Source organism: Taudactylus pleione, unplaced genomic scaffold, assembly GCF_031769625.1.
Source record: "Taudactylus pleione unplaced genomic scaffold, aTauple2 ptg000434l, whole genome shotgun sequence".
Taxonomy (NCBI): Eukaryota; Metazoa; Chordata; class Amphibia; order Anura; family Myobatrachidae; genus Taudactylus; species Taudactylus pleione.
The window spans coordinates 3636357-3659744 of record NW_028284836.1 but is presented as its reverse complement, the minus strand read 5'-3'; the positions used below and the strand labels follow the sequence as shown (position 1 = coordinate 3659744).

General features: G+C 49.1%; 1 protein-coding gene across 1 annotated transcript in view; it reads right to left on the bottom strand.

The window, feature by feature from the left end:
* The window catches only part of ELP3 (elongator acetyltransferase complex subunit 3), a 145993-nt gene that overhangs the window by 12266 nt on the left and 110339 nt on the right, over window positions 1–23388 (bottom strand). Inside the window, exons 12-14 of the mRNA XM_088447560.1 lie at window positions 21942–22007; window positions 16611–16838; window positions 15846–15927 (exon numbers count right to left, since the gene is read on the bottom strand). Of these exons, the coding sequence (XP_088303686.1) occupies window positions 15846–15927; window positions 16611–16838; window positions 21942–22007 (376 nt within the window). The remainder of the gene's footprint in view (window positions 1–15845; window positions 15928–16610; window positions 16839–21941; window positions 22008–23388) is intronic.

Below are 23388 nucleotides of genomic sequence, written 5' to 3'. Positions count from 1 at the left end.
TCGTCTGGCCTGGAAGCAGGACGTTTAGTTGACCAAGATTTCTTGGGCTGCGGCTTCCTGTGGGAATGACTCTGTCTGGAGGTAGACTGTTTCTTTGCCCTACCCTGTGGGCAAAAGGACCGAGATGACGACTGCCTAAATTTAGAGGTAGTCATGGATGGCAATTCAGCAGACTTCAGTGTTGCCAAAGAAGTCATTATGTGATCCAGCTCTGGTCCAAACAGTACCTTCCCCGCAAAAGGCAAGGATTCAAGGGCCTTTTTGGACCCTGCATACACCTTCCAGGTCTTTAGCCAAAGGGATCTTTGGGCTGCAACTGAGTTTGCAGAGACCCTCGAAGCAAAGATACCTGTGTCAATGACCGCTTCCCCCATATACACAGCTGCTACTCGCATCTGACTGAGAAGAGACTGCTGTTCTCTGGTAGCATCAGTACCTTCCAGAGATGTTGTCCAATCTTTCATAGCTTTTGCTACCCAGGCTACAGCCATAGCTGGTCTGGTCATAGCTCCAGATAATGAAAACATTTCATTATAATCAACATTTCAAATAATTGGCAAGTGTTCTATCTGTAACCTCTTAAAGAGGATGCTGCAGGGATGGCTAATGTAGCGCCCCTAATCAATCTTGTAACATAAGCATCTATCGTCGGGGGAACTTTCCATTTGTTACACTCACCAAGAGCAAATGGGTATGGAGAGGTTATATTCCTTGTAGCATGGAAATGCGTACTAGGAATACCCCCATGCCTCAGACATGAGATTCGTCAGTTGCTCAGACTGCGGAAAATAATCCTCAGCCACCTTCTGACGCCTAATGACCGGAGCCTTAGATGTCAGTGAAACCTCCTCTTCCTCTATACTGAGGACAGATCTAACTGCTCTCACCAGAGAGGGGACATCCTCAAGGGACTGATGGTCTTCGTATGTGCTGTGATATATATATCTGACAGTTTGAAAAAACAGACAGTATAAATACAGCAGCTAGCATTACAGTCCACAAATACGCACAATTGCTATTGCAAATGGACTCTGAATCAACTAGCCAGCCCCGGAGGGGTAATGGTAGGATGTAGAGTGCTATATACCAGACCCAAGTTAGAGGTATACAGGGAGTCAGACCCAAATCTCTGAGACCAACAGCTACAGCAGTACACACACAAACACTAACTGTGAGCGTCTCATACACGAGGTGGTCAGATATAATGAACCAGACGCGGGAATCTGTACCCGGAAGTCTGCGTCTGGGGGGGAGGAGTGGCCGGCGGAGCGCCCATCTCCCCTAGGCTGCAATTCTGACGGCCGGGTACGCTGACCTCACAGTAGCAAGACACTGACTAGTGCGCCTCTAGTGCGTCTTACCACCCGTCCCCGGCGACAGACGATATGCTCCCGGCCGCCTCAGTGAGGACACGTTACATGAGGCCTTCACCCGCAGCCACCTCCGATGCGTCTCTACACCATAGGCCAGGACTGCCGCGTGAGAAATCGCTTACCTGACATCTCCGTGATCCCACTGCAGCGCGGGCCTCAGCAAAAGCCGCTGCTAAGCCACGTTGAGGCCTATAGCGGTAACAGTGTTTTGGCGTCGGCGGAAGTTGGGAGTCGCAGTACATGTGTCATTATCGGCGCCTGATACCGCTAGACTCTGAAGTTCAATCATAAAATAAAAAAGCCTGGGACTGCCCAGGCAGTCCCGCTGGGTAACAGGTGCGACTGGTGTTACCGCGCACCAGACAAAAAAACTGAATGCCTGTGGCTGGGGGCGGGGTAAATAGGGAGGAGGACCAGTGCATGCTGGGAGCTCCAAAGCTGTAGCGGTTTGGTGCATTGGATCGCTCCAACTACATACCCCAAGGTAGTCCCTATGGACCCTGAAGAAGAAATTAATCATCAGACTATTTTGATGTTCACACAGTTGAGCGATTATCGCTGGACTGCGCACGTGTCTTAGTTGCGACGCGTAGCGACTGAATTGCAATGAAATGAGAGTACGGTTGTAGTGATTATTTATTTGCAAGTGACTGATAGACGGGGACCGTTTTGTGGGAGGTAACGTAATGGCAGCAAATACACGGACGTGTCATGACCGTACGCAGAAAATATGGCACCAGTGTCTCAGTTCCCGCGCCCATTCTCCGTGACCACTGGATTACTCAGATGGTCAATTATCGGAGGATCAGCGACCACCGATGTGGTATCTGTACGCATTGATGGGATCTGCAAGGCCGCCGGTGGGCGTCTCGCTATATTATCAGGCGGCCACAGCGTACAAAATGGCAGCTGCTAATGTATTAGCGCCCAGATGTGAATCAGCCCCAATAAGTAGATTATGTATCTTTCCATCCTTATTTTTTCAATAAAAACATTGTTTAAATAGCACCAATTCCTAGATTGTGTATCCGTCTGCTGGACCTAATCGCTGTGGTCACTTTATGGTGACAATGGGGTCATCTGTAAGAATGCTTTTCCCACTAAGGCCCGTATTCAATTAGATGCTATAAGCCGAGATCCGTGAAAAAGTATCGCCGATTGTGACTTTTCGCCTGTCGAAAACTTCTCTGTATTCTATTCCCTCCGCTTTTCGCGTATGTGTAAACTCAATGCAATGTAATAGGCGACAAAGATTTGCCTCTGAAGAGCAGGAGAAAAGAAGTACAAAGGTGGGGAACCACTCAGGACCCTTAGGACAGCCCCCAATGGACAACTGCTTAAAAAAATCCCTGAAAAAGAAATTAACAACCCAAAAAAGTACTATGAATTTGGGAGCAAAAAAGCACAAAGTTGGGGGACAAGTTTGCAAACTAGCGAAATAAGGTTCTGGGGGTGCTCTAACAAGGGGTGAAGTGTATTTGGGATTGCAGGTGCTTATATGAGGGGGGAATTTCACTTTTATTAAAACTACACTTTAGAGACATTAAAATATGCTAGCACCCATTTTCAGGTCCCCCAAATTTGCCAGGTATCCGGTCATTAGGTCTACATTGTCTATATAGACAATGTTTGGGTAGACAATGGAAGATAGACAGACAACAGATAGACAGGGACTGAAGGTTGTCAGGGTCTGAAGATCGACACACTAAAGGTCGACTGGTAACAAGGTCGACAGGTATGAAGGTCGACAGGTATGAAGGTCGACAGGTATGAAGGTCGACAGGTATGAAGGTGGACGTGGTCATTAGGTCAACACTCATATGGTCGACATGCAAATGGCCGACACATGGTTTGTTTTGTTTTTTAGCCCTAATCTTTACCCTAACCCTCCCTCCTGGTGACTAACCCGAACTGTTGAGGTAAGTGCCTAACCGTCGGGGTAAGTGCCTAACCCTAACCGCCGAGGTAAGTGCCTAACCGTAACCGTCGGAGTAAGTGCCTAAACATCGAGGTAAGCGCCTAACCATAACCATCGGAGTAAGTGCCTAACCCTAACCGTCGGGGAAGTGCCTAACCCTAACCGTCGGGGAAGTGCCTAACCCTAACCGTCAGAGTAAATGCCTAACCCTAACAAAAAAAAAAAAAGTGTCGACCAATTGACTTTATGAATGTCGACCTACTGCCTGTCGACCTTGTTACTAGTCGACCCGTCGGAGTAAGTGTCTAACCTTAAGTGTCGGAGTGAGTGCCTAACGCTAAAAAGAAAAAAAAAGTGTTGATTATATGAGTGTCGACCTACTGCCTGTCTACCTTCATAGCTGTCGACCTTGTTACTAGTCGACCCGTCGTAGTAAGTGCCTAACCCTAAAAAAAATGTGTCGACCATTTGACTATGAGTTTCAACCTGCTGCCTGTTGACGTTCTTACCTGTCGACCTTGTTACCAGTCGACCTTTAGTGTTTCGACCTTCTGACCCAGTCGACCTTCAGTCCCTGTCAACCTACTGTGTGTCAACCTTCATACCTGTCGACCTTGTTACCAGTTGACCTTTAGTATGTCCACCTTCTGACCCTGTAGACCTTCAGTCCCTGTCGACCTTATGTACCTGTCAACATTGTCTGTCGACCTCATGTACCTGTCGCCCTTGTTACCAGTCGACCTTTAGTGTGTTGACCTTCAGTCCCTGTCTATCTATTGCCTGTCTATCTTCCATGGTCTATCTAGACAATGTAGACCTTCCGTCCTAAGGGACTACATCAGCTTCCTCTCTCTAGTTCCGCTATGTCCTTCTTAGAAGGAGCTCTTCCTAACCCCCCCCTATCCTTAGCAAACAACTGTGGCTAATACGCTGGGGTGATGTATACAGCGGCAAATAACGGAAAGGTAATCAGCGCCCTCAATAACAATTATTTTTGCTAAATGACTAATTTGAATAATAATTACACATTTTATTATTCAATTACACCATAATTATTGCTGCCTGCACGGAGACAGGACATGAATGATATTGGTGCGCTATTCGTATTCTGTCGTTGTAGCCCTCGCCAGGCTCCAGATGGTGCGATTCCATCTCGTGGCTCTCCTATAGAGTCACTGGCATTACCCTAATGAATGAGGGCCCCCCGTGCCATCCTGCAGAGATCGGGAGGTACCAGGAGACTACAGGGGGACTCAGATACCAAAAATGGGCTTATTAACCCTTTGTACTGTTCTACAAATCCTCGCTCTGCGTTTCTGCCGTTGTTTTGTTGCACAGAATGTGTAAAGTGTTGTCGCATAGAAGCCCCACGCCGTGTGTAATGTGTGCGCTCGGGGCACAATTCTGTATCAGCTGACGACCTCCCACATGCCCGAGGGCGTAGATGGTCTGATGGAACGACACCTTGACCTGGCACCAAGCGATCACTGCCTTTGCCACTGTCTTGGCCGAACAAATCTGCACATTTAGGGCTATTGGTGTGATGCCAGCTGAGGCAGCAGGGTGGGAACCTTAACATTGGGTGGGTTTCAGGAATAGGGGAGACTAAATGGAGCTGTCCCCACCCAAGTCCCCGCTGCAATGACTTACTCCAGTCGCTTAAAGGTTTTTGGCTAAAGCTGACACCAATCATCTCGACATGAATCAATTCTCTGGTTAGACTTAGGAGACATACATGTAATAAGGACTACATACAGCCAGCTAGCATAGCACATCATTACTCACGTAACAGAAGGATGTAGACATAAAACATATAATAACACCTTTCTATAGTGGTGCTGAGTAGTAGAGCTTCCCTACAAACTCAGGGCCTGATTCAGAGCCGCTCGTAAGTGGCCGCTCGTTCGCTCTGAGCGATGTTCGCACAACTGCGCATGCGTGTGGGTCGTAATTCGCATGCGCAAACCAGTCATTGCGGTGGGAAATCGTGCGCTCGCAAAACAGCGAGGGACTGCTAATTTGATTGACAGAATGAGGCGTTTGTGGGTGGTAACAGGGGAAGGTGCTTGAAAACGGGGAGTGGAGATCCGAACGCAGGCGTGCCTAATGGTGAAAAGGGCGTTTAATGGGAGTGCATAATTAGTAAAGGAGCGTCATCGACCACGTCACTTGGTTGTCTTTTAGCCTGAACTGCTCGCAGTGATAGCGGTAAGAAAAACCTACCACAAGCACTGCGAGCAGTTCAGATGCCTTTCGATGTTCCCGATTAAGCTAATAAATACCTGAGATGACGTGTGATGCGAACGGCAAAGGGGCGTCTTTGCAAAATAGCGTGCGCATTTTTCATTCGCTCGCTCAGACATAGAGGCGTCAACAAACCGCAAAGAGCGAGCGCTCAATTTAAATAACCGGCCCCTTTTTTGGAACGACCGTCTGCAAATAGCGTCCGGCTCTGAATCAGGCCCTCAGAGCAGCCATTTACTCAGGGAATTATGCAGACTGCAGAGCATGCTGCCATATTTCTATAAAAGTCTGGCACGCTTTGCAGAATATTAGCTCTTTTAGAAGTGAAACACTGGACAAAGGTGTATGGCAGCATGGCGTGGAGATTGTGTCACTGGATCGTTGACTGAGTTTTAAATGAACAAGTGAAAAAGTTGGGTGTATCCGGTAATCAGACCCCAAGAGTCCGCACTACGGGGGGAGTGGATGATGCAATACATGGCAGGGGTGACTATGTGAGGTATACAGTAGTTCTATAAGGAGATCTAGAAGGCCAAAAAGAAATCCAATGGTTTCATTTTGTCAGGACTCGCTGGTATCCAGCTAGTGGTGACGATATCAGGATCCCTGCATCCTCGAACACTGCAGCGCGGGCACTGGGGGAAAATAAGGAATTTGAGAAAGGATAGAAACAATTTTACAGTTTTGTTTTGTGTGAACTACAGAACCGCGGCCTCTCCTTACCCACTACGCCAAGAGCTGGCCAGCCAGGAGCACTGTGTAATGGATGGAGGTCGTCTAATTACACAGGACGGGCAATGCCAAGCTGAGCTGCGTTAACGCACTACAGGAACGTTATGGCCCAACTCTCTCCAATCCCTGGCCGGCGTCCATGTTCATTCTCTCCTTCAGGGATGGTGGATTACTGCAGCGCAGCCCCTCCCTACCCGGCCTCACGCGGGGGGAGAATGGCACTGAGTGACTGGTACGGCACTTGTCAGCTGTAATCTTTACACTGGTCATCGGGCGCGTTATCTGCTTCCGCCGCGTGGGCTCCAAATGACGGCATTTTGAAAGCCATTTCAGACAGCGTGGGCGTTCCAGGACCTGCCGTTTGCACATTTAGGCAGAAGCTTAGCAAGCTGATGGAATCTGCTACTGCAATTTAATTCAGACACGAGAAAGATTTCATTTATCGCAGAACATCCAGAGCCGCAGAGTGAATGGAGAGTACAATGTTATCGCAGCAAATGAAAGTATTCAAAAGGAGTCCCAGAGGCGCTGGCTTTTGTTTTGTTTTTTAATGGTGTTTACTGGTTTTTAATGATAAACATCCTCTTGGTACAGAAAAGGCAGCCTGGTCTGTTCTCGTCATTACTGAGAATGATAGTCAGTGACCAGGATAACGTGTCATTGTGCAGAGACACTTATGTCAGAGCTGCGTAACATCCTATTGGGAACTGCCTCTGTGGAGGTCCGGGAACAATGAGTCATTAGCGCTTGGGGGTCTCAGTACAATGGCCCTTAGGATCGGATGAAGGCTGTGCACTGCTGTGGATGTCAAGTCACCGTCAATGGATGCTGCCTATTTCGATGCAATGACGGGCAACTTACTAAAAGCATTTGCCCACATAAAGGCCACATTTAAAAAAAAAACCTGTTAGAAATGGGTCCTAGCGGCCGCTGTGTATATTGCAGCCCAGCACCTGTTAGATCACCGTCTCCGGTCACTGTAGGTCGGGAATCAGCGCAGGGAGGGGAGGGGCTGGCCATGTGCGACACACGCTTGGTGGTGGGGGGACACATCTGCACCAGCTCTCTCCCAGTTCTATAGACCAAGAGCAATGAGGGAAGGACATTCTGCAAAATGCGGCAATTATAGAGGAGAAAGATGGACAGGGCACAGGTGCATTACAGTGGTGGCGAACCCGGGCACTACATATCCCAGCATGCACTGCCAGAGTTTTGTTATTAGGGAATGGCTAAAACTAGGCAGGGCATGCTGGGATATGTAGTCGCACAGCCGCTGGAGTGCCAGGGTTCACCACCGCCGCAGTAGGACATGTTTATTAGCTCATTTTGGTGTTCTGCGATGAAAATCACAGTGGAGCGGGGAGAGGGGGCACTGGGTGGGCCCAGCAGCGTTTCCACTCTGCACCTGGTGCTGCCATACAGTAAGTGTGAAGAGCAGAACGCTGTAGCAGCGGGTGGAACGCATTAGGGGTCTGGGACCAGGTGGCCAGGCCTGGGCACGGTTTTACCATATGAGATATTACTAGGACTACTAACAGGATAGAGGGGGTGCATTGTGCTATTAGTCACAGCGCAGACCTGAATATCTGTGCATGGGAGAACTGGACAAATACATATCTGTATTATTACTTCATGTATGTGACACCACTACCAGAACTGTGGAAAGTGTGTAATTACTGAGAGATTTAGGTCTGCTTTCTCCATCTAATGCATGTAACATAAAAAGCCATCAATATCCTACCAAGAGAAACAATATGCATTCCTGACCTCACTGAGGATTGGGGCACTTTGTGCCTCGTACCTCAGTCATGTCACTGGCTCCTACTGAACTGTAAGGCTATATATATATATATATATATATATATATATATATATATATATATATATATATATAGGCTCAGGTCACAAAACGGCTCCCGCCTCTATGCTTAGGCTGGGAAATGACTGGCGGCTCCTCATTGGATGATACATGCTTTCCTCCTCCAATCAGAAGCTGCCTGCATCAGATCCATCCCTACGCTGGCACTCAGAGATGATTAGTAGATGGCTACTGGGTAACTTATTTTAAGTGCTGGAACCCTGCTAAATTCATCATACAGGTGCTGTCCCAGCAAAGGAATTGGATGTTTGATGTGGGAAACTACCTTTAGGGGGCGCCGTTAATTTCCAATCGCTGTCTCCTAGTAAGTAACAAGTAAGACTGAGGCTCCAATACACACATCGCCTATAGAGGGAAGAGACTACATAGCTAGCTGGGCATTCAACCGGGTCTCCAGCACGAGCCGCAGCACAGGCTAGTACATGACATAAAGCCATATTTTGCACCATTCTCAGACATTTGCCCTAATGACACCCACTCCCTCTATAGCTGACCGCCCCAGCGTATCGCCAGCCTGCGTCTGCTGTATCCTCGCACAGAGCATCGCAGAGGAGACTACTGCAGAGGGAACAGAGGAATCAGATAGAGAAAAGGGCATTAATATAATCTATTTCTACTTACCTGGATGATGCATGCGATGATTGCCAATCCCGCCTGAATTCCCACATGCTTCTTATATAAACGGAAATGTCAGCTCATAAAACACACAAGTAAATATGTGGCGCCTTAATAGACATTTTCCAGATTTATTTATTTTTTTAACAAATGTCCATGGAAACAGACGTACAGAGGGAGACGTCCTCTATGAAGGGGAGCAGTAAGGGAACGGTCAGCAGATTACACTTATATATAATACATTACTTCTGGAACTGCTCATGTAAGAGGCTGCTAGATGTTATTGTACAAAGGCCCCCATACATCAGAGATTGATTGCAGCAATCGTGCAATTTGCAATCGATTGAATAAGGGAAAGATTTTTATACACAATCGATTGTGGCAATTCTGCAATCGATTGTGTATAAAAATCTTTCCCTTATTCAATCGATTGTGGCAATTCTGCAATCTGCAATCGATTGTGTATAAAAATCTTTCCCTTATTCAATCTATTGTGGCAATTCTGCAATCTGCAATCGATTGAAAAAGGGAAAGATTTTTATACACAATCGATTGCAAATTGCACGATTGCTGCAATCAATTGCTGATGTATGGGGGCCTTAAGAGATGCAATTCAGCCCTTTCCCTGGGCACATTAGGGGCTTTTGCGCTCTCCTCTACAGCTGCACCCCCACCTGTTCTTCTAATTGGTCACTATTTGCTACAGGAGGGAGCGCTACAACAGAGACGCTAGCACACAGCGCTACATCTGTAATCGGTTACTGCACAGCGGCCGCTGAGAGGAGAACGGGAGGGAGAGGGGTGGCGAGGGGCCTCTATTTTCCCAAATCTCCTTTACGTAATAAAATGAAGCAGGAGGAAGATAAGTGAATTTATCTTTCATTTGATCTACTGACTAACTCACGTAAACCTCGGGGATCCCATCAGTCTGACCGTCAGTGACAGCACACTGGCTGGATAATAAGACAACAGGGATCACACAGTTATACAGTGGCTGGGAGAGCAGCAGGCTGCTGGTAAGTGGGAAGAGAGACCTAACGGACAATGCAACTGAATACACAGCCCTGGGACAAGGGGTTCATCTGTTGTTTCATGACAGATGTGCAGTGTTTGATACATACCACTCAGGTCAAAAAAACATCCACTTTAGACGACAGTACCTCCTGGCAGACCTCAGCCGTATCTAATAGGTGGTATTGTACAAACTCTTTGCAGCAAGGATACGTTTCCTTCATCCTGGGATTCTACCTAGGTAACTTCCAATAAAGGTCCTTTACAGGGTACAGGGATGGAAGATCTACCGTGTCTCTACATAATCAATAGCTCGACACCAGATGGTCGACAGAGTCAAATTGTTGACAGTAAAAATGTCGCCACTGACTTATGCCGACAGGTTGAAAGGTTGACACAGAAAAGGTTGACATGTTTTTTTTAAGATACTTAGAGTTAGGCATTTGGCAGAGAGTTAGGGTTATTCTGTGGAAGGGGACAGTTAGGGTTAGGGACTAGGAGGAGGGTTAGGGATAGGCACTAGGGGGAGGGTTAGGCACTAGGGGAAGGTCAGGGTTAGGCACTAGTGGGAGGGTTAGGGTTGGGTGAGAGTTATGGTTAGGCTGTGGAAGGGGACAGTTAAGGTTAGGGATTAGGAGGAGGGTTAGGGTGAGGCACTAGGGGGAGGGTGAGACACTAGGGGGAGGCACTAAAGGGAAGGTTAGGGTGAGGCACTAGGAGGAGGGTTAGGCACTAGGGGGAGGGTTGGGGTGGACACTGGAGGGAGGGAAAGGCAATAGGGGGAGGGTTGTGGTTAGGCTCTAAGGGGAGGATTGGGGTTAGGCACTAGGGGGAGGGTTGGTGTTAGGAACTTGTTGGAGGGTTAGGGTTAGGCACTTGGTGGAGGGTTAGGGTTAGCCTGTGGAAGGGGACAGTTAGGGTTAGGGACTAGGAGGAGGGTTAGTGATAGGCACTAGGGGGAGGGTTAGGCACTAGGGGGAAGGTCAGGGTTAGGCACTAGTGGGAGGGTTAGGGTTGGGTGAGAGTTATGGTTAGGCTGTGGAAGGGGACAGTTAAGGTTAGGGATTAGGAGGAGGGTTAGGGTGAGGCACTAGGGGGAGGGTGAGACACTAGGGGGAGGCACTAAAGGGAAGGTTAGGGTGAGGCACTAGGAGGAGGGTTAGGCACTAGGGGGAGGGTTGGGGTGGACACTGGAGGGAGGGAAAGGCAATAGGGGGAGGGTTGTGGTTAGGCTCTAAGGGGAGGATTGGGGTTAGGCACTAGGGGGAGGGTTGGTGTTAGGAACTTGTTGGAGGGTTAGGGTTAGGCACTTGGTGGAGGGTTAGGGTTAGCCTGTGGAAGGGGACAGTTAGGGTCAGGCACTAGGAGCAGGGATAGGCACTAGGGGGAAGGTTGGGGTTAGGCTGTGGAAGGGGACAGTTAGGGTTAGGAACTAGGAGGGTTAGGCACTAAGGGAAGAGATGGGGTTAGGCTGTGGAAGGGGACAGTTAGGTTTAGGCACTAGGAGGAAGATTAGGCACTAGGGGGAGGGTTGGGGTTAGGCACTAGGGGGAGGGTTGGGGTTAGGCACTAGGGGGAGGGTTGGGGTTAGGCACTAGGGGGGAGGGTTAGGCACTAGGGGGGAGGGTTAGGCACTAGGAGGGGAAGGATTAGGCACTAGGAGGGGAAGGATTAGGCACTAGGAGGGGAAGGATTAGGATTAGGCACTAGGAGGGGGAGGATTAGGCACTAGGAGGGGGAGGATTAGGCACTAGGAGGGGGAGGATTAGGCACTAGGAGGGGGAGGATTAGGCACTAGGGGGGAGAGTTGGGATTAGGCACTAAGGGGGAGGGTTAGGCTGTGGAAGGTAACAATTAGGGTTAGGCACTAGGAGGGTTATGGTTAATATAACAAAAATAAATGTGTCGACCTTTTGAAAGTCAACCTTTTGACCCTGTCGACCATTTGGTGTCGACCTATTCACCAGCGATCTAAATACTGTAGATCTTTCAATCCACATCCATGCCTTAGAGATTGTTGACCCATATCGATTACATACCACCATGGCCACTAAACTCACACACTAACGCAGTGCCACAGTTACATACGTCCACTTCTGTATAATGGCCGTCGCGCTTCTCCTAGGGATATCCGTGTCTCTACCCCCTGCACCCCCCCCCAGGTTTGTGCCTCTCTATAATCAGATCTCTGACTTGTTTGAAATTCGATTTCATCTTCATATACATTTTTTTTTTTTTACATAGTCCCTGTCATCTTGTAGAACCTGACATCATATGTAGAACAATTGAAAATGTTATCCAATAAATAAATGACTTTTTCAGGTAATGTATTGTACCTGGAAGAGCTGCAATTACAAGGGTCAAATACTTTGCAAATTATTTCCTTTTTTAGCATTTGTAGCCGAAAGTTTGAACTTATCTTTGGATTTTACATTGATATTTATACTTTGTGGACCAGTGCCAGAAAAATAAAATCCTACTTCAATCTAATTTAAATTATTAATCTGTAGCAACAAAATGTGTATATATAAATACTCTCTCAGGGCACTGTAATCGGGTAAATGAGGATCTAACTCCTCACCTACCTCCTCCTATCAGCTTCCTGCTGCCTCAGTAGCTCTTCCCACTCACTGGGGCTGGAGCAGAGATTGCACCTACCTCCTCCTATCAGCTTCCTGCTGCCTCAGTAGCCCTTCCCACTCACTGGGCTGGAGCAGAGACTGCACCTACCTCCTCCCAACAGCTTCCTGCTGCCTCAGTAGCCCTTCCCACTCACTGGGGCTGGAGCAGAGATTGCACCTACGTCCTCCTATCAGCTTCCTGATGCCTCAGTAGCCCTTCCCACTCACTGGGGCTGGAGCAGAGATTGCACCTACCTCCTCCTATCAGCTTCCTGCTGCCTCAGTAGCCCTTCCCACTCACTGGGGCTGGAGCAGAGATTGCACCTACGTCCTCCTATCAGCTTCCTGCTGCCTCAGTAGCCCTTCCCACTCACTGGGGCTGGAGCAGAGATTGCACATACCTCCTCCTATCAGCTTCCTGCTGCCTCAGTAGCCCTTCCCACTCACTGGGGCTGGAGCAGAGATTGCACCTACCTCCTCCTATCAGCTTCCCGCTGCCTCAGTAGCCCTTCCCACTCACTGGGGCTGGAGCAGAGATTGCACCTACCTCCTCCTATCAGCTTCCTGCTGCCTCAGTAGCCCTTCCCACTCACTGGGGCTGGAGCAGAGACTGCACCTACCTCCTCCCAACAGCTTCCTGCTGCCTCAGTAGCCCTTCCCACTCACTGGGACTGTAGCAGAGATTGCACCTACCTCCTCCCAGCAGCCTCCTGCTGCCTCAGTAGCCCTTCCCACTCACTGGGGCTGGAGCAGACATTGCACCTACCTCCTCCTATCAGCTTCCTGCTGCCTCAGTAGCCCTTCCCACTCACTGGGGCTGGAGCAGAGATTGAACCTACCTCCTCCTATCAGCTTCCTGCTGCCTCAGTAGCCCTTCCCACTCACTGGGGCTGGAGCAGAGATTGCACCTACGTCCTCCTATCAGCTTCCTGCTGCCTCAGTAGCCCTTCCCACTCACTGGGGCTGGAGCAGAGATTGCACCTACCTCCTCCTATTAGCTTCCTGCTGCCTCAGTAGCCCTTCCCACTCACTGGGGCTGGAGCAGAGATTGCACCTACCTCCTCCTATCAGCTTCCTGCTGCCTCAGTAGCCCTTCCCACTCACTGGGGCTGGAGCAGAGACTGCACCTACCTCCTCCCAACAGCTTCCTGCTGCCTCAGTAGCCCTTCCCACTCACTGGGACTGTAGCAGAGATTGCACATACCTCCTCCCAGCAGCCTCCTGCTGCCTCAGTAGCCCTTCCCACTCACTGGGGCTGGAGCAGAGATTGCACCTACGTCCTCCTATCAGCTTCCTGCTGCCTCAGTAGCCCTTCCCACTCACTGGGGCTGGAGCAGAGATTGCACCTACCTCCTCCTATCAGCTTCCTGCTGCCTCAGTAGCCCTTCCCACTCACTGGGGCTGGAGCAGAGATTGCACCTACCTCCTCCCAACAGCTTCCTGCTGCCTCAGAAGCCCTTCCCACTCACTGGGGCTGGAGCAGAGACTGCACCTACCTCCTCCCAACAGCTTCCTGCTGCCTCAGTAGCCCTTCCCACTCACTGGGGCTGGAGCAGAGATTGCACCTACCTCCTCCTATCAGCTTCCTGCTGCCTCAGTAGCCCTTCCCACTCACTGGGGCTGGAGCAGAGATTGCACCTACGTCCTCCTATCAGCTTCCCGCTGCCTCAGTAGCCCTTCCCACTCACTGGGGCTGGAGCAGAGATTGCACCTACCTCCTCCTATCAGCTTCCTGCTGCCTCAGTAGCCCTTCCCACTCACTGGGGCTGGAGCAGAGACTGCACCTACCTCCTCCCAACAGCTTCCTGCTGCCTCAGTAGCCCTTCCCACTCACTGGGACTGTAGCAGAGATTGCACCTACCTCCTCCCAGCAGCCTCCTGCTGCCTCAGTAGCCCTTCCCACTCACTGGGGCTGGAGCAGACATTGCACCTACCTCCTCCTATCAGCTTCCTGCTGCCTCAGTAGCCCTTCCCACTCACTGGGGCTGGAGCAGAGATTGCACCTACCTCCTCCTATCAGCTTCCTGCTGCCTCAGTAGCCCTTCCCACTCACTGGGGCTGGAGCAGAGATTGCACCTACGTCCTCCTATCAGCTTCCTGCTGCCTCAGTAGCCCTTCCCACTCACTGGGGCTGGAGCAGAGATTGCACCTACCTCCTCCTATTAGCTTCCTGCTGCCTCAGTAGCCCTTCCCACTCACTGGGGCTGGAGCAGAGATTGCACCTACCTCCTCCTATCAGCTTCCTGCTGCCTCAGTAGCCCTTCCCACTCACTGGGGCTGGAGCAGAGATTGCACCTACCTCCTCCTATCAGCTTCCTGCTGCCTCAGTAGCCCTTCCCACTCACTGGGGCTGGAGCAGAGATTGCACATACCTCCTCCCAGCAGCCTCCTGCTGCCTCAGTAGCCCTTCCCACTCACTGGGGCTGGAGCAGAGATTGCACCTACGTCCTCCTATCAGCTTCCTGCTGCCTCAGTAGCCCTTCCCACTCACTGGGGCTGGAGCAGGGATTGCACCTACCTCCTCCTATCAGCTTCCTGCTGCCTCAGTAGCCCTTCCCACTCACTGGGGCTGGAGCAGAGATTGCACCTACCTCCTCCCAACAGCTTCCTGCTGCCTCAGAAGCCCTTCCCACTCACTGGGGCTGGAGCAGAGACTGCACCTACCTCCTCCCAACAGCTTCCTGCTGCCTCAGTAGCCCTTCCCACTCACTGGGGCTGGAGCAGAGATTGCACCTACGTCCTCCTATCAGCTTCCTGCTGCCTTAGTAGCCTTTCCCACTCACTGGGGCTGGAGCAGAGATTGCACCTACCTCCTCCTATCAGCTTCCTGCTGCCTCAGTAGCCCTTCCCACTCACTGGGGCTAATGCAGAGATTGCACCTACCTCCTCCTATCAGCTTCCTGCTGCCTCAGTAACCCTTCCCACTCACTGGGGCTGAAGCAGAGATTGCACCTACCTCCTCCTATCAGCTTCCTGCTGCCTCAGTAGCCTTTCCCACTCACTGGGGCTGGAGCAGAGATTGCACCTACCTCCTCCTATCAGCTTCCTGCTGCCTCAGTAGCCCTTCCCACTCACTGGGGCTGGAGCAGAGATTGCACCTACCTCCTCCCAACAGCTACCTGCTGCCTCAGTAGCCCTTCCCACTCACTGGGGCTGGAGCAGAGACTGCACCTACCTCCTCCCAACAGCTTCCTGCTGCCTCAGTAGCCCTTCCCACTCACTGGGGCTGGCACAGAGACTGTCGACACCAGTAACCTCGCTAAGATGTGATAATATATTACATGGTACACAATACACGTAGCACAGATAGTGCTGACACCAGTAACCTCGCTAAGGTGTGTTGATATTTTACATGGTACACAATACACGTAGCACAGATTGTGCCGACACCAGTAACCTCGCTAAGGTGAGATGATATATTACATTATACACAACAGTTTATATGAAATCACCTGAGATGACAGCGATTTTGCATGAGCCGTGCTCATGTCTAGCTACGCGTTCCGCCTCCTCCATCAGTAACATCCCGAAGCCCTGTGTGTGGAGAGAGAGCAATGCATCACAATGCCGTTATCATCCATCCCCCACCTCTTACCGCCTATGAGACTCTATGGTACTGGAGATTATGCCAGCGTCCAACTCACTGGCACCATTGTTACTGTAAATCTGTGACACGTATTTCCTGCTAGCATCTACCCTTGTTATTGGTTGGTAAAGTAGATTTTTAAAATAGGTTTAAAACGTGTCTACCTAAATGACAGACTGCTTTCATACGCCTCCCAAAATGGCTTCCGAATGACTGCAATATATCTGCAAACAAATCATTTGGCTAAGGGTACTATCACAGTGCCAGAGGGAACGCAGGTCCCCCCCTGTCACTGACAATCTCCTACTCGTTATGTAGCAGCCCCAGTGGCCCTTCCTAGTGGTAGATCCTCACCCCCCAGCTGCCCTACTGCAAGGGGCAATTGCAGAACACTGTACTTGTTTCCAAGATGGCTGACAGTCATGCTGAGGCACTGCCTCCAAGACACAGGCAGCTCAGCCCATTGTGAAGGAAGAGACATGTTTTAGAGGAAAATCCCAAACAAAGTATAACACCATACAGCAGGTTTAAGGAACCTGTGGAACTATAAGCCCCAGCATGCCCTGCCAGACAATAGGTTGCATGTGTCACATGTAACTGTGACAACACACTGACCACAGGTGCGCTGTACCTGATGCTGAAACTTGGAGGGGTCCCGACTGCTGACAGGGACCACGCTGCCGTACACGTGAAGCTCTCGCACGATGGACACGCCTCCCTTTAGCTCCGGTCTGAAGGATTCCGGGGAGCACTTCCGCAGGCGCAGCAATCCGATGAGGATGTCCTGTTCCGGGTCCTCGTATGACAGAAACGTCTCCCAGCCTCCATTGGACACGTAATCTCTGCGGATTAGCTCTACCTGCAAAAATAATGAATGTAAAAGATTTTCCTATACTATACGTATATATATGCCGAGGCCAGGTGTACATCTACACACTAATAACTACAAAATATAAATGTACCCCAAGGATATTCCTGTGTATCAGTATATTCCCATAGCAATATTCTCAGGTCTCATTACGATACCAGGTGACACGTACAGAACTGATGGGGAGTACAGCTGAATGGCCTTTTACACCAACCAGAATGGGCATTTCTATTAGTGTAACATAAATATCACACATCATTAACGCAATAGGGACCTAACCATTCAGCATTCAGATTTGTAGTTTGTGCTGCCCACCTCGCCGCACAATGCCGTCTTCTTATAAAACCAAATGACGTCATTGCTCCATGCGAACAAACGTCTGAGATCTCTCGGTAAATTCTACATCTCTCACTTTCTAGGGAATTGTCATTTAGAATATTGAATTTGTCCCCTCTGGCTACAATATTCAGCAATGTCTCACATTCGCTTTGGCGGCGAGAAAAGTGCAAAATAATAATAATGTAATTTACATTTCTTATATGTCAACAATAAATAAATCAGAGCAACGAGATTTCTATCACTCTATGACGGCTGCTGCTCCCAGCGGCGCACGTCCGCGGCTCCCTAAGTATGTTACAAATGAGATTTAAAAAAAAAAAAAGAGAAAAAATTTATTTATAGTTTATATATATATATATATATATATATATATATACACACACACACACACATACGTTACGGTTAGAAGCAGTTATTATTGCACAAGGGGGTCACATACTTTTGCTACTCACAGATATGTGATACTGGATAATTTTCCGCAAGAAAAAAAAAAAGAACACGTCTAAAATTTGTCTCATTTGTTTGATTTGTTTCTCTTTATCTACTTTTAGGACTTCTGTGAAAATCTGAGGTAGTTTTTGCCCAAAGTTCAGTAGAAATCTAGAAAATTCTGAAGGGTTCACACACTTTCAAGCACCACTGTATATACAGATGTGACAGGTGGGGAGAACCTGGGGATGTGCCTGACGGGAATATATACAGATGTGACGGGAATACAGTCAGGTCCATAAATATTGGGACATTGACAGAATTTTCAGATTTTGGCCTCTATTCACCAACACAATGGTTTTGAAATGAAACAAACAAGATGTGCTTTACCTGCAGACTTTCAGATTTAATTTGAGGGTAATTACATCCAAATCAGGTAAACGGTGTAGGAATTATAACCGTTTCAATATGTACCTCCCACTTTTTAAGGGGCCAAAAGTAATGGGACTATCAATGCAAAAGCTATTTCATGGACAGGTGTGGGCTATTCCCTCGTTATTCCATTATCAATTAAGCAGGTAAAAGGTCTCGAGTTGATTCTAGGTGTGACATTTGCATTTGGAATCAGTTGCTGTCAACTCTCAATATGAGATCCAAAGAGCTGTCACTATCAGTGAAGCAAGCCATCATTAGGCTGCAAAATCAAAACAAACCCATCAGAGAGATAGCAAAAACATTAGGTGTGGCCAAATCAACTGTTTGGAACATTCTTAAAAAGAAAGAATGCACCGGAGAGCTCAGCAACACCAAAAGACTCGGAAGACCACGGAAAAAAACTGTGGTGGATGACAAAATAATTATTTCCCTGGTGAAGAAAAACCCCTTCACAACAGTTGGCCAAATCAAGAACACTCTCCAGGAGGTAGATGTATATGTGTGAAAGTCAACAATCAAGAGAAGACTTCACAAGAGTGAATATAGAGGGTTCGCCACAAGATGCAAACCATTGGTGAGCCACAAAAACAGGAAGACCAGATTAGAGTTTGCCAAACAACATCTAAAAAAGCCATTACAGTTCTGGAACAACATCCTATTGACAGATGTTGTTCAAAGATCAACTTGTACCAGAGTGATGGGAAGAGAAGAGTATGGAGAAGGAAAGGAACTGCTCATGATCCAGAACATATCACCTCATCAGTGAAGCATGGTGGTGGTAGTGTCATGGCGTGGGCATGTATGGCTGCCAATGGAACTGGTTCCCTTGTATTTATTGATGATGTGACTGCTGACAAAAGCAGCAGAATGAATTCTGAAGTGTTTCGGGCAATATTATATGCTCATATTCAGTCAAATGCTTCAGAACTCATTGGACAGCGCTTCACAGTGCAGATGGACAATGACCCGAAGCATACTGCAAAAGCAACCAAAGAGTTTTGTAAGGCTAAAACGTGGAATGTTATGCAATGGCCAAGTCAATCCCCTGATCTGAATCCGATTGAGCATGCATTTCACTTGATGAAGACAAAACTGAAAGGAAAATGCCCCAAGAACAAGCAGGAACTGAAAACATTTGCAGTAGAGGCCTGGCAGAGCATCACCAGGGATGAAACCCAGCGTCTGGTGATGTCTATGCGTTCCAGACTTCAGGCTGTAATTGCCTGCAAAGGATTTGTAACAAAGTATTAAAAAGTGAAAGTTAGATTTAGGATTGTTTAGTTTGTCCCGTTCCTTTTGGCCCCTTAAAAAGTGGGAGGCACATATAGAAACCGTTGTAATTGCTACACCGTTCACCTGATTTGGATGTAATTACCCTCAAATTAAATCTGAAAGTCTGCAGTTAAATCACATCTTGTTTGTTTCATTTCAAAGCCATTGTGGTGGTGAATAGAGGACAAAATATGAAAATTCTGTCAATGTCCCAATATTTATGGACCTGACTGTATATACAGATGTGACAGGTGGGGAGAACCTGGGGATGTGCCTGACGGGAATACATACAGATGTGACGGGAATACATACAGATGTGACATTGGGGAGAACCTGGGGATGTGCCTGACGGGAAAACATACAGATGTGACTGGTGGGGAGAACCTGGGGATGTGCCTGACGGGAATACATACAGATGTGACAAGTGGGGGAACCTGGGAATGTGCTTGACGGGAATACATACAGATGTGACAGGTGGGGAGAACCTGGGGATGTGCCTGACGGGAATACATACAGATGTGACAGGTGGGGAGAACCTGGGGATGTGCCTGACGGGAATACATACAGATGTGACAGGTGGGGAGAACCTGGGGATGTGCCTGACGGGAATACATACAGATGTGACAGGTGGGGAGAACCTGGGGATGTGCCTGACGGGAATACATACAGATGTGACAGGTGGGGAGAACCTGGAGATGTGCCTGACAGGAATACATACAGATGTGACAGGTGGGGAGAACCTGGGGATGTACATGACGGGAATACATACAGATGTGACAGGTGGGGAGAACCTGGGAATGTGCCTGATGGGAATACATACAGATGTGACGGGAATATATACAGATGTGACAGGTGGGGAGAACCTGGGGATGTGCCTGACGGGAATACATACAGATGTGACAGGTGGGGAGAACCTGGGGATGTGGCTGACGGGAATACATACAGATGTGACAGGTGGGGAGAACCTGGGGATGTGCCTGACGGGAATACATACAGATGTGACAGGTGGGGAGAACCTGGGGATGTGGCTGACGGGAATACATACAGATGTGACAGGTGGGGAGAACCTGGAGATGTGCCTGACAGGAATACATACAGATGTGACCGGTGGGGAGAACCTGGGGATGTGCCTGACGGGAATACATACAGATGTGACGGGAATATATACAGATGTGACAGGTGGGGAGACCCAGTGATGTACATGACGGGAATACATACAGATGTGACTGGTGGGGAGAACCTGGGGATGTGCCTGACGGGAATACATACAGATGTGACAAGTGGGGAGAACCTGGGAATGTGCTTGACGGGAATACATACAGATGTGACAGGTGGGGAGAACCTGGGGATGTGCCTGACGGGAATACATACAGATGTGACAGGTGGGGAGAACCTGGGGATGTGCCTGACGGGAATACATACAGATGTGACAGGTGGGGAGAACCTGGGGATGTGCCTGATGGGAATACATACAGATGTGACAGGTGGGGAGAACCTGGAGATGTGCCTGACAGGAATACATACAGATGTGACAGGTGGGGAGAACCTGGGAATGTGCCTGACGGGAATACATACAGATGTGACAGGTGGGGAGAACCTGGGGATGTGCCTGATGGGAATACATACAGATGTGACAGGTGGGGAGAACCTGGGGATGTACATGACGGGAATACATACAGATGTGACAGGTGGGGAGAACCTGGGAATGTGCCTGATGGGAATACATACAGATGTGACGGGAATATATACAGATGTGACAGGTGGGGAGAACCTGGGGATGTGCCTGACGGGAATACATACAGATGTGACAGGTGGGGAGAACCTGGGGATGTGGCTGACGGGAATACATACAGATGTGACAGGTGGGGAGAACCTGGGGATGTGCCTGACGGGAATACATACAGATGTGACAGGTGGGGAGAACCTGGGGATGTGGCTGACGGGAATACATACAGATGTGACAGGTGGGGAGAACCTGGGGATGTGCCTGACGGGAATACATACAGATGTGACAGGTGGGGAGAACCTGGGGATGTGGCTGACGGGAATACATACAGATGTGACAGGTGGGGAGAACCTGGAGATGTGCCTGACAGGAATACATACAGATGTGACCGGTGGGGAGAACCTGGGGATGTGCCTGACGGGAATACATACAGATGTGACGGGAATATATACAGATGTGACAGGTGGGGAGACCCAGTGATGTACATGACGGGAATACATACAGATGTGACAGGTGGGGAGAACCTGGGAATGTGCCTGATGGGAATACATACAGATGTGATGGGAATATATACAGATGTGACAGGTGGGGAGAACCTGGGGATGTGCCTGATGGGAATACATACAGATGTGACGGGAATATATACAGATGTGACAGGTGGGGAGACCCAGGTGATGTACATGACGGGAATACATACAGATGTGACGGGTGGGGAGAACCTGTCGCTAAGTGGCTATTGGCCGTTGACCTACAGAGCAGAAGCTGACCTAATATTTAGTCTTTAATGTCGCAGGGAACTTTGTGCCTCATGCCTTAATGATGCACCTAGTGAATTGATCGCTGCCTCTACTGTAAGTAGGCTCAGGTACACGGTCAGGGACCTCGAGTCTCACCTGATACGGTCTGACCTTGTGATGAATTTCTTGGATTCCCACTTCTCTTGTCCGGACATCACGACACTGTAAATGGTGTAACACAGAGCAGAAGAAATAGGTCTAGTTCAAGATGTTTTCAGGATTGAGACACCAAAGCCAGTGCGTGTGTGTATAGAAATGCCAGCAGCGCAGTAACCCCCTCTGTGTAATGCACTAGCCCCCCACCTCAGTAATCAACCTGGATAAAATGCCACCCACGCCAACTCAGTGATGCCTCTCTGTAACAGACCTTCCCTCTGTGTAATGCACCAGCTGCCCCACCTCAGTAACCAACCTGGATAACAGGCCACCTCCCGCCAACTCAGTGATGCCTCTCTGTAACAGACCTCCCCTATGGGTAATGCACCAGCCCTGCCACCTCAGTAACCAACCTGGATAACAGGCCACCTCCCGCCAACTCAGTGATGCCTCTCTGTAACAGACCCCCCCTATGGGTAACGCCCAGCCAATTGACTCAGTAATCTCCTTGGCTAATGCTACCGCAGGTCTCCGGGGTAACACACCCACCCTGTCGCCTCAGTATACCCCTCTGCCCCTTTTACCACCCCTGTCCATCAGGTAGTATAATAAATACAGTCGCAGAGTCTGACTCTGCTACTCCTACAGGATGCCGGACTATAGATCTACATGAAAAAGATCAATAGTGTCTAGATAGACACCAGATGTTAGACAGACAATAGGTCGACAGGGGCAAAGGTCGACACTAAATGTCAAATATACAAATGGTCGACAGGTTCAAAAGCACGTCATTAAAATGGTCGACACACAAATGGTCAATACATTTTTTATATTTTTGTTAGGGTTAGGCAATTACCCCGACGGTTAGGGTTAGGCACCAGGTGGGAGGCTTAGGCACTAGAAAGGACGGTTAGGGTTAGGCACCAGGTGGGAGGGTTAGGCACTAGAAAGGACAATTAGGGTTAGGTACTAGAAAGGACGGTTAGGGTTAGGCACTGACAGGAGGGTTAGGCACTAGAAAGGACGGTTAGGGTTAGGCACCAGGTGGGAGGGTTAGGCACTAGAAAGGACAATTAGGGTTAGGTACTAGAAAGGACGGTTAGGGTTAGGCACTGACAGGAGGGTTAGGCACTAGAAAGGACGGTTAGGGTTAGACACCAGGTGGGAGGGTTAGGCACTAGAAAGGACAATTAGGGTTAGGTACTAGAAAGGACGGTTAGGGTTAGGCACTGACAGGAGGGTTAGGCACTAGAAAGGACGGTTAGGGTTAGGCACCAGGTGGGAGGGTTAGGCACTGACAGGAGGGTTAGGCACTAGAAAGGACGATTAGGGTTAGGCACTAGAAAGGATGGTTAGGGTAAGGCACTGACAGTAGGGTTAGGCACTAGAAAGGACGGTTAGGGTTAGGCACTGACAGGAGGGTTAGGCACTAGAAAGGACGGTTAGG